At 37.5% G+C, this 16,942-nt stretch overlaps 2 protein-coding genes across 20 annotated transcripts in view; both read left to right on the plus strand.

Annotated features, from left to right (window-relative positions):
• Positions 1-16,942, plus strand: part of cngb1a (cyclic nucleotide gated channel subunit beta 1a) — a 168,081-nt gene that overhangs the window by 122,997 nt on the left and 28,142 nt on the right. The gene's annotated exons all lie outside the window — the stretch shown is intronic.
• The window catches only part of kifc3 (kinesin family member C3), an 89,711-nt gene that overhangs the window by 24,799 nt on the left and 47,970 nt on the right, over positions 1-16,942 (plus strand). For 7 of the 11 annotated variants that reach the window (XM_049483758.1, XM_049483757.1, XM_022666008.2 and 4 more), the window contains one exon: positions 14,589-14,706. In XM_049483758.1, coding sequence (XP_049339715.1) covers positions 14,625-14,706 — 82 coding nt within the window. In that variant the 5' untranslated portion in view covers positions 14,589-14,624. The other 4 variants (XM_022666013.2, XM_049483756.1, XM_022666015.2 and 1 more) reach the window with 4 other exon arrangements.

Below are 16,942 nucleotides of genomic sequence, written 5' to 3' on the forward strand. Positions count from 1 at the left end.
ATCCTGAGTATTATGCCTGCTGAAAAATGTCAGTTGGAAGCTCTGCCATGAGAGGCAGCAACACGTGTGTCTGCAGGATGTTCTGCACATATATTACTAAGCTGTTAGTGTCCCTCATATCACTACTAGGGGGGACCGACGGGAAAATGTCTTTGAATTCGCTTAAGAAGCATGACTAGCAAACTATCATCATACAGTACTATAGACCCTATACTATAGAGAGGTTTGGCTAGAATAATCTCAATTAGACAATCTCTAGTCCCATTTCTCCATGCAGAATTCTTTCAGCTGTGTGTTGCTAACTAGTGGATGTGTCATTACTTGTTCTCAAGAAATACGTTTTTTTTTGTTAATTACATTTTACAGCTCATGTTTTAATGTTTATCTGTACTGGATACTGTACTGTTATCTGTTCTACAGAATGAGGTTATCTTTTATATTATGAGGCTATATAATAATAAACTTATTTAATGCTAGTTGGCAAAGGTCCAGGCCTCTAAACGATCTATATGGAACCATTTTCTGATGGTTTCTTTGCTCTGACCTTGATCAAGTGTAAATAGGGACAGGTTTTTAAAGGTCATGCTGGTGAGAAGCTGCTCGTGTTACAGGGAAGAAGCTCCTAGTCTGCCTCTGTTGTGTCTGATGGAGCTTCAGTGTGTAACCCAGTTACTGAGCGGGGTCTCAGTGGGAGGCTAGAGAAAGCAAGCGAGTGTCTCTGGGGATGAATAGTGTCAGTGTATCAGGTCTCTATTGAATACACAATGAACAGACTTACACAACAACACAAACGAGTGAGCAATCATTTAAAAGGTCAGTTAGTACAGAACTGCTATTACTTACTTACAGCTAGCGTTTTAACCTGTTTACTAGCTATTTTGTTTATGTAGTGCATGATATTGTATAGAAATATATTCCTACATGCTCTTTAAAAAAGTAATTTGTGTAGTACCATAGACTCATTTAGTGGTTTGACTGAAATAATCTCATTTAGACAATTTACTTGTCTCTGGCATTGACTGGGAGAATTTTTTTCCCATTCCTCCATGCAGAATTCTTTCAGGTGTGATGGTAACTTGTTTCTCACTAGAAAGAAAAATGTTTGTTCATTACATTTTACAGCTCATGCTTTAGAAATTAATGTTAGTAGTTTTCTTTGTTTCGTTACATAAGCTCCATCTCTTAGTACTGTTTTTAAATAAGTCTTGAATGTCCATATGTATAAGTATGTTCAAAAGGACAATTTTTATGAGGTCTTCACAAGAACTTCACAATATTCAGTCCCGTAAAAGATGAACATTTAATTTCCAGGTATTTTACATTTGGATCTGATGCACAGTTCATAAGATAGCACCTTTAAACCTTTTTCTTCATAGAGTTCATAGAGTGGATGATGTGTTCCGGGTAATGAGCAGTGTTACTTTTCTGCCAAACAAAGTGTTTTGCATTTAGGCCAAAAAGTTCAAATTTGATCTCATCATCTGACCACAGTATCTTTCACATGTTTGCTGTGTTCCTACATGGCTTGTGGCTACAAATTGCAAATAACACTTCTTATATCTTTCTTTCAACAATGGTTTTCTTCTTGCTACTCTTCTATACTTCTATAAAGGCCAGATTTGTGGAGTTCACAACTTATAGTTGTCCTGTGGACAGATTCTCCCACCTGAGCTGTGGATCTCTGTGGCTTTTCCAGAATGACCATAGATCTCTTGGCTGCTACTCTGACCAGTGCTTTCCTTGCTCTATCTGTCAGTTTGGGTGGATCATGTCTTGGTAGGTTTGCAGTTGTAGAATACTTGTTCCATTTTTGGATGATGGATATACAAGTGCTCCTTGGATGCTCAAAGCTTGGGATACGTTTTTATAACGTAACCCTTCTTTAAACTTCTATACTTAAAGTTTATCTCTGACCTATCTGGTGAGTTCCTTGGTCTTCCGTAGGCCTTAACAGAACGGCTGTATTTATACTAATACTAAATTACACACAGCTGAAGTCTTATATTAAGAGTGACTTCTGAAATCAATTGATTGCACTGGATTTTAAAAGGGGGCTGAATACTTTTGCACGTCACATTTTTCAGATTTTTCTTTGATCAAAAGTTTGAAATGCATGTATAATTGTTTTTTTGTTTTTTTCACCTTGCCTAAAATACATTTAAGTTTGTGGTTGTAAGGTGAGGAAAAGCCACTGTACGTATCGCTACTTTAATGTTGCATGCCGTTTTCCTCAGAACCAATAGTGTACTGTTTTTTACATCGTCAGCAGCTTCTTTGGTCCATTCACAGGCTCACGCCGGCCGCGTGCACCCACATGCATTTCATACGTGTAATGTTACGCTTTAATATTTCAGACCAGTGGGTGGGGAGCATTCGGATGCCATGTGACGCTGTACACACACACGCACATATACACACACACACACAGCTCTGTAGGAGGAGCGAGTAGCACTGTGTTTCAGTTGTGGATAAAATATTTATTCGTCTGAGGGAAAGTGAGGGCGAGAGAGAGCTACATACAGTAAGAGAGAGCGAGAGAGCGCGAGTGGGGGGGTGAAAGAGGAGCAGAGAGAGGGGGAGAATGGGGGGATGCTGGCTCTGGTTCCATTGTTACTAAGGAACAGCGAGCGAGAGCATAGCGTTTATGTCCGCATGGATGTGAGTGTGTGTGTGTGTGTGTGTGTGTGTGCATGAGTGTATGTGTGTGTGTGTGAGAGGGGGACTGTATGAAGGGGAAGGAGTGGGGGCAGCTGGTGGAGCTGGTGGCAGTGCGGCACAGCGTTTGATTGGCTGTGTGTGTATGAGTGTGTGTGTGAGTGCACAAGCATGAGTGTGTGTGTGAGTGTGTGTTTGTACTCCATATAGACAGGCTCTTTCGCAATGGCGGCATGAGTGGGATCGGGAGGCTGCAGCGAACGAGGTAAGGGATGGATGATTATGGGGAGGGGGGGTGTCTGTGTGTCTGTATAAATAGATATATTTTATTTTTATTTAGTTTGCAGGGTATATGTTGTGCTCTTAATGATGCTAGATTAATTACTGGATAAATATGTTTACATAGACATGTATAATCCTATTGGTTTTTGCAGAGTATGCATGTTGCTTTATTTGTTGCACATCATCAGATATGTGTTTTATTTCTTCATTGGTTAGTTAGCAAATGCTAAAAAATACAAAATGGCACAAAGTACCCAAGGACTCTGCATGGATCCATAATCTTAAGGACAAAAGCCTGGTCCTAGCCCAACTGGTTCTGTCCTGGTCAGGTTAAATACTTGCTAGTGTACACCTGTGAATGCATGTCTAACCTTTTTATCTTCAGTCTTGGTTTATAGTCTGATACTAGAGTGCTCCTTGCCTGGTAATTGCCTGCTTAGTTATAGTCTGGTCCTTGTCGGGTTCTGGCCTGTCCCAGCTTGCTTGGTTATAGCCTGGTCGCTGCCTGGTCCTAGCGTGCTTGATTATTTTCTGGCTTGGTCCTAGACTGATTTTAGACTGCTTGGTTATAGTCTGGTCCTTGCCTGGTCCTTGTCTGGTCTTAGACTGATTGGTTATAATCTGGTCCTAGACTGGTTGGTTGTAGTCTAGTCCTAGACTGGTTGGTTGTAGTCGGGTCCTTGGTTGTAGTCTGGTTCTAGACTGGTTGGTTGTAGTCTAGTCCTAGACTGGTTGGTTGTAGTCTGGCCCTTGGTTGTAGTCTGGTCCTAGACTGGTTGGTTGTAGTCTAGTCTTAGACTGGTTGGTTGTAGTCTGACCCTTGGTTGTAGTCTGGTCCTAGACTGGTTGGTTGTAGTCTGACCCTTGGTTGTAGTCTGGTCCTAGACTGGTTGGTTGTAGTCTGGTCCTAGTCTGGTCCTATCCTGCTTTGTTGTAATCTTGTCCTTGCCTGGTCCTAGACTTTTTGGATATAGTATGGTCCTTATCGGGTCCTTAGTTGTTGTCTAGTCCTAGACTGGTTGGTTATAGCTTGGTCCTTGCCTGGTCCTAGGCTGGTTGGGTATAGTCTGATCCTTGCTTTTTCCATGTCTGGTCCTAGCTTGGTTTGGCTGATGCTAATGCTAATGTACAGCTGTAAATGCATGCCTTACCCTTTTATCCTTAGCATCAGTCCTTGCCTGGTCAGGTTGAATTAAATTGAAATTAGCTTTTATCTTTAAGCTTTGGGGCAAACCAGACTGTCCTAACTTCATAGCCTGTGTGTGTGCACGCTCCATGCCCTGAGCAGTGGTGTTACAGCCCTGGATACAGTAGCAGACACAGACAGATGTTTGGTCTGGAGGAAAAGATCAGGCTTTAACACACAGACTACGGCAGAAGGATGGCGAGAGAGCGGGCGAGAGACCTAGAGAGTGAGAGAGTGAGGCTGACTTTACGCCTGTATAATTGGGGGATGGGGAGATGGTTAAATAGAGCTCATGCTGAGCATATAGGAAAAGCCCTGCTCTCATACAGCGTGCGCCTCGCTTTCATGTTCGATTTATGAGTGATTTTACACTCATATTCTCTGTATTCTCTGTTTGTGTCTGTCTGTGAGTTTCTGTGTCGGTGTGTGTGTCGTCTTAAGACAAAGGCAGTGACTGCAGATGTACAGTATGCTGCTGCAGACAGCGACAGCCTGCTTGACCACAGGATCCGTTATGCACAAGCGGGTGACAGACTGTCAGGGCTGGAAGATATATGCTCAAATTTATCACCATATTTTCCACTGTAAGGAGAACAGCAGTATTATATTGTGCACACAAGATTAGTCTTTCTGTTGCATCTTTTATTATTGACATCCAGTTACAGTTAAGAAGGTGATTCCTTCTCCTGTGAATCTGTGTCATTTTAGAGATACAAGGGTAGTGTGTTATGTCGGTAACATACACAGAGGAAGCAAAGCAGAGCAATCCTATTCCAAGACAGTTTTTTAAATGGTGTGATTTACTTGCATTTAGTTAAGTTTATTATTATTTAGCTTTTGATGTGTTAAATTGGAACAGTGTAGACATATTTGTTAAACATGTCCCAATACCTCTTTTCCCATTTGAAATGCATTGCATATATACACAATGCGTTGCATATATACAGATTCTATATATAATTCCATACAAAATCATTTTAATATTTCTACCTGTTAAATAGATATAGACATAAATGCATAGATCACACATCATGGGGTTCTTGCTTTGCACCCAATTATTTCAAGTATTTTCTGGATGTGTAAAACAATATAAAAAACAGCCAAATTTACACTGTGACTCTCAAAAGTAAGTATACCCTGCATATTTGTTGTAAATATTTTATTATATCTTTTAATAGGAAAATACTGTAGATATGATATTTTGCAATAACAGTGTACATTTACTGTGCCATCAAAATAACTCAACACACAGCAATTAATGTCTAAACCTCTGACAATAAAAGTAAGTATACCCCCAAGTGAAAATGGCCATATTGTGCCCAAAGTGTGAATTATTGCATAATTAATGCAGTAAGTAAATGTAATGAATGCTTTGTCAGCTATAGCACTCAGGTCCCTTTACTAAAGCCTGTTTAACTGCTGCTATTTAAGGCTGTTACTGTTTTTTTTTTCTTCTTCTTCTAAAACACATGCAGTTACGTAGAGGTGTAAGAAAATTTGAATGACTGAAGCAATATATATATAAATATTTTTTAATAGTGTATTCAAGCAATTAATCTTTATTTAAACTTTGAGTACATTTGAGGATGGCCCTCATTTACAACGTAGCTGAGCCAATACACAGGAAAGGTGTGTGTGTATATATAATATAATATAATATAATATAATATAATATAATATAATATAAATGCACAAAGATATTAAGCACCCCCCACACACACAGTACTGAGCTTTGAAGTATGGAACTGTGTTCCCTGGAATTAATACTTTCAGATGGGATGAGTTTAGGATGAGAAAGATTTGATCATCGAGCATCCTGACTTTTTTTTTTTTTAATATCCTTGATTTTAGAAGAAACCGTAAGCAGGTGTCCCAGTACTTTTGGCCATATACTGTATATCGTAATTGTAACAAGTAGAATATGCTCATAATTGTTCAGTGCGAGCTGAGCAGAGGTTTATTCTGTGTTCCTGACTGAGTTACTCTTTAGTAGGTGTGCAAAGCAAAGCTGAAGATTAGACACTGGATGGTGAGGGATAATATAAGTGGGTTAATGAGATTCACAGTGTGTGTGAGTAAGTGTGTAAGTGTGAGAGTGCTGCAGATGTTAGAAGGCAGGAAATATCTTTGGTGTGATATTGTCGGGTTGGAGGGGGATAAAAAGGCTGTTATCTTCTTATTGACACAAACATGATACAGTGTTTGGTTTGATCTGTGAGAAATGTTAAATATAGATGACTTGTTTGTTTGGAGTGAAATAAAGCATGACTAGGCAACATAGCAGAAATGTTGGTATACCATCCATATACACTTCTGTAAAAAAGTATTTGCCCACTAACAAATTTATTTTGTGTTTGGCTTTTTGTCATACCTAATTTGAATCATACTTAATTTTAATCTAACTTTAATGTCAAACAAAGATGACCTAAATAAATATATATAAAAGACATTTTTTTTAATGATGATTTCATTTATAAAAGGGAAAAAAAACTGTCCAAACGAACCTAGCCTTATGTAAGAAAGTATTACTGGTGTTCTGGTTGCAGTGGGAGTGTTTTTTGCATCTACTAAATAGGTTTTGGAAAAACTGATGTGTTTACACTGGAATTTCATGTGTTTTAAATGTGTCTCAGACCACCTTCTGACGGGGTTTGATTAATTGGAATTGTATTGGTTATAAATGTGTCTCAGACCACCTCCTGAAGAGGTTTTATTGATCAGATTAGTTTCTGGTTTAAATGTGTATTGGGTGCATTTACAATTGCACTTTTATTTACTTTTATTTAATTTTTTTAAACTTTGCTTTATCCAGATGTAAACCTAATCCTCAAGTAAATACTGAAGTGATCAGGTGTAAACAGGATCAAAGACACCTGAGACCTGGGTTGTAATTGGTTATTTAATGGATAGCCGTTAACCTGGAACACCATGAAAAATACTAAACCAAGAATAAAATGTAACTTAAATAAATATTACATAAGTAGCATCTCGTTAGGATAGTCATCATGCTGGGTAGCAACACAGTGCAGCCTGTTGTCCTCGGATCCCTGAGGGACGACCAAACCCTGCGCAGAACCTGAGACCCTGATGGAGTAACCTGAATAACCTAATCCTCTAAAGAGAGAGAAGAGCTATCAGTCCAGGCCAGAGAGAGAGAGAGAGTTTGTGAGAGTGAGTGTGTCCAGGTGGATTATAAATATGTCTGAACACTCAGTGAATTAACCACATGTGATGAGATTAACCTCATTAAGTCATTTTGTAGTTATAGGTCCCCTGTGGCCCTCTGGTGTCCACCATTCATAACTGCAGCAGGTTGGAACAGATACAGGTTAGGCCTGACTCTACATTCTGAGATTAGTGCGTCTCACTATACCGTAACAAAAGTGATGTTTCAGATTGTACTTTGTGTGATGCTGCATAAGAGAACCACCTATTGATTGCAGACATAACCCTTTTAATAGAACGAATATCTCCCTTTTTAATAAAGATTTTCAACGTGAAATGGTGTAGTGAAACATGAAAATCAATACAATCTTTTGTCAAAAAACCCACCTCTATTGAACCGGCTATTTTTACGCCAATAACAAGCTCAAAGTAGTTCCACACTTCATTGGAAGAATTCTGAGGGCCCTGACATTTAAAACAATGCAATGAGAGCTTAAAAACTGTACAGGTAGTTTATTTAAAAAAACACATTGCTTATACACACAGTGCCTTCATATTGTTATGTGTGACACTGTGTTAAAATTCAATCGAGAAAAGTCGACTGACTAGCATAAACAGTGAGGTGTACCAGCTGTTAAGCATGGGGGTGGGAGCATCGTGGGAGCAACTAAAGCATATTTGGAAGTCGTAAACTGGATGCTATAGTAAAAAAAGGAAGTCTACCAGAGAGTTCTTATACAAAGCCTGCATTTGACCAAACATAGATCTGTAGTACCCATCTGTAGAGAGATTTTGAAGGCAAATTAAGGTGCCTTATAGTTAACTGTGTATATACAGTACTTTAACTAGGGGTTGCTGCTGTGCTTTTACACTGCATATACATTTAAGCACCTGGGGCCTGGTTTGCATCTAGGCTTGCGAAATAGGTAGGGTAAGAGAACAGATTGCAAAATTACTTAGAAATGCCTGAAGTCCAGCTGTTGCTCAAAATATCTGGTGGCTGTCTACATGAGAATGAAGAGCAGCATACAACAAATGGCGGCAAATTCTATACCACAATTGTTAGCATTAATTGATTAGGCCTATTTGTAGCATTTCAGAATGCTGGGGGGAGCAGAGGTGAACTATTCAACAAAAGTTTGTCATGTTTCACTGCACCATAAGTCCACTTCCACTCAATTTCTATTTTAAGAACTACAGTTGTAAAAGAGTTGTAAGAGTGTAGTACCAATTCTGAAGCACCTTGAGTGTTTGATGGATTTCGCTGTACACCTTGTTTCATCTGGAAATAGAAACAGAACATCTCCCTCGACGACTTCTGAGTGGTTGTCTCTCAGCATGAGGCAGATGGTTCTTAAAGGAGTGAGAAAGGGAGGGAGGGTGGGAGTTTGATGTTTGGTTTACTGGGTTACCACTTATATACCCTTATTGTAGGTTAATGATAAATGAAATATTAATGGCACAATACCACCAATATCAGTTGAATTGTTAAATCATTTTTTATTTTTTTTGCCCATTTTTACTCCGTGGGTTCAATAAGAACCACAAAAACATATTTCTAGAGAGTAAAAGTAAGGCGTTCGACCCCAAAAGCACCGTACCAGCTGTTAAGCATGGTGGTGGGAGCATCATTGAATAGTAAAAGAGGAAGTCTACCTGAGAATTCTTGCGGATAGACTCCAAATGACCAAACGTTGGGCTGTCCTTCCCACCCAGAGAGAGTTTGACAGCAAATTAAGGCATTTTTGGAACTCTTTAGTTAACTTGCATATACTGTACTTGTAACTGGGTGGCACTCTTATGCTTTTAAATTGCATGAACATCTAGGCAGAAAGCCCGGTTCGCCTCTGGATTTGGTCTAAAACGTCTGGTGACTCCATCAGAGGAGTCAGGAGGGAGCAAGAGGCCATCTGCTGTCAGGCTTAAAGGATTATGGGTAATCTCTGCGGGAGGGGGGAAGAGACACAGCACTCTTACCTGTCAGCAAATAGCTTGGATCTCTTCTTCACTTCGTATGTCCCTCCCGCCCTCCTCTTCAGGGATGGGTAGCCTGCATGCTGGGGTGAAGAGTTAGCGCTAACGTTAGCTGCTCTGTAGTTTAGTATATGGTAAAAGATGTTGGGATGGATGGGATCGCTCTTCCAGAAGCGATGGCTGGAACGAGAACGAGGCGGAGGCAGCTACGTCCACACCGTGGACCACAAGAAAAGAAGACTTCTGGTCTGTTTGTTTGTCTTTTAATGTTCGTTTTCCTTAATTAGCTGCTGATAATTAGCTGGTTGAAGTTGAGTTAAATATGGATTGTAAAGTATTGAATTGGTACAGCAGTTTATGTGGTGTTTATAGTGACTGAAAGAAAGTTCTAGTGAGATAAAGCCTGACCCAGGATGGCATTACTGGTTAGAGCATGATCTGGGGTCAAGATCAGGGTAATTAAACCACAGGAGGGAAAATTTGCCTGCTATGCTAAAATAAACTAATACCCAACATTGCTGGATTCTATAGACTGATAAAAATGGTCCAAACGTACAGTACCAGTTAAAGATTTGGAAACACCTTAAATTCAGTGTTTTTTCATTATTTATTTATTTAATATTAAAGTCTTCCAAACTATGAAGAATCTAACATATATAAAACATATTGTCGCTGTCCAGTGAAAAACGGGTGTCTTCAAAAAAGCAGCTTTACAGGAGAGAGAAAAAAATCTTTCAAACTTTCGATGGAATATATGTAATATAATATATTTAAAATAAATTTTGACACAATGTAAGGGACAGTTTTTTTTTTTGTTTAAATTATGCAGCAACCTAAAAAAGCTACAAATATAGATATACTTGTTTTTCTTTGAACATTGACGATATTTTTAATTGTATTTATTTATGTATTTATTTTTATTAATCATGTTCTGCATAGTAAGCACATCTTGCTTAGATGACAGCTTTGCACATCTCAGTCAGCTTTATGAGGTAGAGTCACCTGGAATTTAGGCTTTCAGTTAACAGCTGTGCCTTGTAAAGAGTTAACTACTTGTGTTTGAGAGCATCAGTTGTGAAGAGGTAGAGTTGGTATACAGTGAATAGCTCTATTTGAGTAATGTTCTAATCCATGTTATGGCAAGAACTACTCAACTAAGTAAAGAAAAAAAAACTTTTAAGAAATTAAGGTTCATCAAAATGTCATGATGAAACTGGCTCTCATCAGGACCGCCCCAGCAAAGGAAGAGTGTCCTCTGTTGTACAGGATAATTTTATTAGAATTACCAGCCTCAGAAACCGCAAGTTAACAGCTCCCCAGATAAGAGCACCTAAATGCTTCACAGAATATTTTGCTTTAACAATTTTAAGTTACTACATGATTCTTTATGTGGTTTGATTGATTTACCTGCTCAGACCCACCTGACTCAATTCAGCTGCTAATTTCCAGGTTTAGTAAGTACATCTGAGCAGTGGAGTGTCCAGCACATTACCGGCTTTAACTCACTCAGACTCTTCTGATGGAGAGGTCAGGCCCTTGGCTGACCGTTCAGCTTTCACACCGTCCTTTGCTGGTAGTCCTCTTCTAATATTGTGTAATGTAGCACTGCATGAATGCCATTGGGCTCTGGGGACGTAGTGAATTGGAGGACTACCCAATACTGCCATAGTCATCTGATACTACCCTATAATGTGTATATACTACCTAATAATTCCATATTCTTCCAGTACAAAAGTATACTTCCTTAAATATTATATACTTTCTGAACTATGCTATGCTACCCTTTGCTTTCTGTGTACTACCCAATAATTCGACTACAATAGTATATTTTCTAAAATATTCTATAATTCTCTGTACTATTTTGTACTAGCCTATACTTGCTATACTGTCCAATAATGTTTTGTACTGCCCAATACTACCTTAAGCTTCCCTATACTTCATATACCACCCAATACTTTCCTATACATCCTATATTTTTAACTTTTATCCTATAATATCCTAAAGTAACATTCACCTGATACTACCTTATACTCTATATACTACCCAATAGTTCTCTATACTTCTAATACTACTATACTTTCTAAAATATCCCATACTCCTCTATACTCTCTGTATCTTATACTCCGTAAAGTTCTTAAAGATTCATTTACTTTCTGTACTTTTCGGTATTATTCTGTACTACCCTAAACTTGCTAAACTATCCAATAATGCTTTGTACTGCCCTATATTACTCTAAGCTTCCTGCACATCCCTATACTACCCTATACTTCTTATAATATCTTATACTACCATATTCATCGGATACTACCCTATTTTTAATATGCTACCCAAAAATTCCCTATATTATCCTATACTTTCTGTACTATCCTATGTTTATTGTACTTCATTTACAACATTATACAGCCCTATATTTTATTTACTATTATATACTGCCATAATCTTGCTATACTATCCAATAATGTGCTGTACTTCTCCAATAGTTCTCTATACTTCTAATACTTCTATACTTCCTAAAATATCCCATACTCCTCTATATTATCTATACTATCTTATACTTCCTATACTACCCTATACTTTTTAAAGTTTCTTTTACTTTCTATATTTTTCTGGACTGTTTTGTACTACCCTATACTTGCTATACTATCCAATAATATCTTTTATTGCACTATATTACTCTAAGCTTCCTGCACATCCCTATACATCCTATACTACCCCTTTTCTTCTTATAATATCATATACTACCATATTCATCAGATACTATACTCTTTTGCACTCTCCTCTTCTTCATATACTTAATTTACAACACTATACAGCCCTATACCTCCTTTACTTTTTAATACTACTATATTCTTGCTATACTGTCCAATAATGTGATGTATGTCACTATTACTTACCTATACTCTTCCTCGCATCCTATACTATTCTATTCTACCCTGTAAAATCCCACAATATCCTATGCTACACTATGCTTCTTATAATATTCTATACTGCCATATTAATCTGATTCTACCCTTTATTCTATAGTCTACCCAATAATTTTTTATTCTTCCAATACTATACTTCCTATAATGTCATACTAGCCTATGTGTTAAATACTTCAATTTATTGGCTATACATCTTTATATTTCCTGTACTATACATACTACTCAAAATGTAACTATACTTCTTTTCATTCTAGTCTTCTTATACTCCCCTATACTGCTATATATATGCGCTGTATTATCGTTTACTATTTGTAGTGAACTGCACTGTACTCTGAATGGATGTCCACAGCAGGGTATCATTCCTATCAATTGGACTAAGCAGATTAAGACTGGACCTTCTTAAAGACTGAAACCATCCCACTGTTTTCTCTGTTTTATATGCGTGTGTTTATTTGTGTGTGTGCTATGAGAGAAGTTTGCCCTAAATTTAACCCCTATTGAAGGATGCTCTTTTGAGACATATAATGTTGGGTTGGGTCTTTGTTTGTGGTTTTGTAGACTTTGCGTGTGAAAGCAGTGGTCACTCATTAGTAATCTGATTAGTCGGAGCCGTGGTTGTGGTCAGTGTCCTGGAATTTGTAAATAATCTGCGGTTGCTATGGGTAACAGGGGTAGCTTGGGTATTGTAGTAATGTGAAGAATGAACAGTAGGGGTGTCCTCATCTAATTCAATGGATTAGGATCAGAATAGATAAAGACATATATTAATCTCAATACTGTTCTGAGACTTTGTTTTAACCACTGTGTCCTCAAAGCTCCAATATCAGACATTATTGCCATGCTGGCTCCACTGAAGTTCTTAAAAGTTAAATATAAGAGATTTTGGTAGAATCTGCAGTGTGGAACTATTTTTCACATTTCAACGAATCTATGCCATCCATCAGCCACTTTATACATCAGTGTAAATCGTCTACTAGGGGTGGGAATCTCTAGGCTACTTACAATTGGATTAGGCTATGATATACATTTCTGTAATACAATTATAAAACAATTATTGAGCATCTCATACATCTTTTTCTTCTGTACAGGATTTCTTTTTCCTCATTGCATGACTACTTGGTACTGTTAAAAGTAAAGTATCTATAATGATCCATAATGAATCCTGCTGTTTAATAGGCCGTTTGACACTATTTGTGTTTACGTTAAAAAGCGTAGTAATTGCAATTAATTAAATGGCTAGAAGGAAAATCTAGGATTGATATTATTACCCAAATGGTTTGGCTTTAAGCTTTAGCCAAAACATTAAAACCAGCTACAAGGAAATCAGAAGTAGGTAATAATAATGTTATGGCTGACTAGTGTAATTTATAAATGAAGCTGGTTTTGTTGTTTAAACTGCGTATGAATTGAGTTGAGTGACTGAGCTGAGTTACTAAGTTTAACTGGGGGCATTAATGAAAATAAAGTGTAGATAAAAAGTAGAAGATGACTGGATAGACTGCTTGCTGGATTAGCCTCCGTGCTAGCAAGAAACACTATAAACAGCTTGAAAGTGCAGTCGGCCACATACACACACGCACACACACACATGGGGAAAACAAGAGGGAAATGAAGTGCAACATCAAACAATATGCATACTTTAGGACATAGAATCCTACAAGCATTTTAGGATGTCAAAAGTTAAGTAGGTCTGCATACAAATTTTCTAGTCATTTGTGAATCGATTCAGAATCGTCCACGTCCGAATAACGATGCATCTAAGTATCCAAAATTTCTCACAGCCCTATTGCCTACTATTGAGGCATTCTAACTCGGCACTAGTTCTAGGCGATTTTCACGATTAATTCAGTTATGAATTATTGAAATAACAGTTGTCAATTGTCAAAATGGCGTAAAATCACTATTTTACATACTGACATTTTATCTTTTTAATCTAAAATATCCAAAAACACTACTCTTTTCTGAAGTGTTTATCCGTGTTACATTGGTTACCGGCACCTCCCACAGTCTAAAGCATGCATTTTTTTTTTTTTTTTTTTTTTTTTTTTAATATTACAAACCGAAAAAAGTTCCAGCACTTTTGACACAACTTTTCAACATCAGGTGGGCTAAAGCACATAAGCATACCATTTCTAAAAACAAACTGAACACCAGCACTGCTCTGCACTGCATTGAGTCTTAGATGGCAATGACATTGTGTGTCCACAGGGATTGCTTAGTAGGTGTTTGCAATAGAGTGGCAACTCAGTTTATGTAATTTTTAGAGACAGTAATATATCTCTCTCTCTTTCTTTCTGTCTTTTTTTCTCTCTTTCTTTTTGTCTTTCTTACTTTCTGTCTGTCATTTTGTCTCTTTCTGTCTCTGTCTCTCTCTCTCTCTCTCTCTCTCTCTCTCTCTGTAGCCGGTCCAGCAGTGTGGTCTCCTCGGCCCGGCGGTCATGTTCGGCACACGGAAGACCTGGGACCTCAGCCACACCCCCTGCCTGCAGGAGCTCTGGAACAAAGACCTCTCATTGGATGGTGAGCCAAGTCACATGCTTTCACTTAAACCAGTGTGGTGACATTTTTCAGGAGGCAGCAAGTGTATGCAGGTGTGTGTGTGAATGAGCGTGAGACAGTGTGTGTATATTATTCAGTGTAAGGTGTGTGTAAGAGAATGGTAGCAGGAGGTTCTGGGCTGAGTGGAGGGAGCGAGGCTGACGTGCTGCAGGTACTGGGGGGTAAAGCTGATTACAGAACTGGAGCTTTAAACCAGGCTGAGGGGGAACAGTGGGGTTTTTGTGTACCGGTGCATTCCTCGTCTGCAGGACTGCGTCAGCAGCAACAACAGGAACCTGTTAATGTCTCTGCCGGACAAAGAATGATAGCACTGCAGCAGAAAACGAGATCTTGGCAAGTAGAAATATTCTTAAATCTAAAAAAAATATATTCAGATCTGTCAAAATAACTAGTTTTTTTTTTGGATTGACCATTTTCACTGACTGATATAATCAAAGTTTTATAGCAAAATAACAAAATAAAATATTTTTAGAGAGCATTGAGAATATTCAGACATTGATTATTTAAATACCCTGAATTAATAAAACCTAAATTATTAAACAGTAAACAGTGACCCTTTCATGTTAATGGACTTATCTTGCTAAATAATTGCTCTAAGTAACTAAAAGTTTTTGATAGGGCTGCAAGGATTAGTCAATATCATCGACAATGCTGATTAATTTAATTTGCAGACTACAAATTTTATTGTCGAATAATCGCTCATTTGTAACAGTACCGCATTACACACAGTGCTGGGGAAAAAGAGCTATGGGAGAGGGGTAAATCGCTCACTTAAAAGTTTAAACTTAACTTTGTTTGTGTCTCCAAAAGTGCTCAAACACAACAGATTACACATTTACTCACTAAATATCAGTACTTTCCACATTTAAATAATATCTGGATATTTAAATGGCTTTCACATGTCATCTATAACTGTTTTTATCATTTTAAAGATGAAGGACATGGCAGAAATATTTGTTCCCTAATCAACTAATCGAAAAAATAATCAGATTATTTGACAATATGCCAAAATAATGGTTAGTTGCAGCCCAAGTATTTGTCCAAAAATGGCCAAAAAAACACTTTCAACTGTTTTTGACATTATTAATGATGCAATCAAATCATTAATGTAAATACAGTAGAATAAGCAGTAACAATCATTATAATCAGCCTCATTTTTTTTTGCATATCTGCTTAAACAACAAGTATAAAAGCAATGTTTGACATTTAAATTATGTAAAAAGGGACACCCTAGGAAGCTAAAGAGCTTTTAAGCAGCATAACATAAGTAGCATGTAACAAATATATATGTGTGTGTGTGTGTGTGTGTGTATAGCAAAATAAATGAAAACTTGCTTTTCATTAAAACACTGAAATATTTCTTATGACCTGATGAGGCATGATGATGCATTTATTCCCCAATATTAATCCAGTGTTTCTTCTTTAAAAGATGATAATTGGTGCACTGTTGTGGTTGAAGATTTGCAAATCTAATCTAGGGTACCTTAATTAACAGTACCTACAACAGAATGTCTCAACTTATTATTCATCAACACTACCTAAGACATAATTAATCATTTGCATCTATTTTAACTAATGTATATCGTTTACTTAATTACTTAATATTATTGAACATTACAATTTCATTATATTTAATAAAGTATTAACTAGTGTCAATTTGTTGAGACATCACTTAACTGTTTGAAAATGTTTATTACCATCGTAAGCACTGATATTTTGCCCCTTATTACAGTATTTAGGGTAGTTTAGTATAGTACTTTTATAGTGTTTTTAATTGATGTACTGTTGTGGTTAAAGATCAACACACTCACACCCCACAGAAAGAAACATGTAGCCGTTTCTACTGTTTCAGAATAGGGATGATCATTGTTCAGAAAAACCTGAGGCAAACTGAAAGGGGGTTTCTTGCTCTTCAAGCACAAGAAACTGGAGCATCTAGATCACTCAGGCGGTGCTTGTTCTTTGTATAAGCACTCTAGAGTCAACTTTCAGATTATTGTGCATTATTTTAGTGGATAAAACAGGCTTGATATCAGTGGAATTACAAGTTAGGTGAGCATGGAAATCTGTCTGCTCTTTACAACACATTTTGTGGAAGTGTTGATGCTCATCAGCGTGGAAAGGTTTCTAAAAAAAAATAAATCTCTTAGGATTTGCCTTCATTGACTGAGCAAGGAGTTCTGAATTATTTCTGATA

This window comes from Astyanax mexicanus, chromosome 9 (genome assembly GCF_023375975.1).
Source record: "Astyanax mexicanus isolate ESR-SI-001 chromosome 9, AstMex3_surface, whole genome shotgun sequence".
Taxonomy (NCBI): Eukaryota; Metazoa; Chordata; class Actinopteri; order Characiformes; family Acestrorhamphidae; genus Astyanax; species Astyanax mexicanus.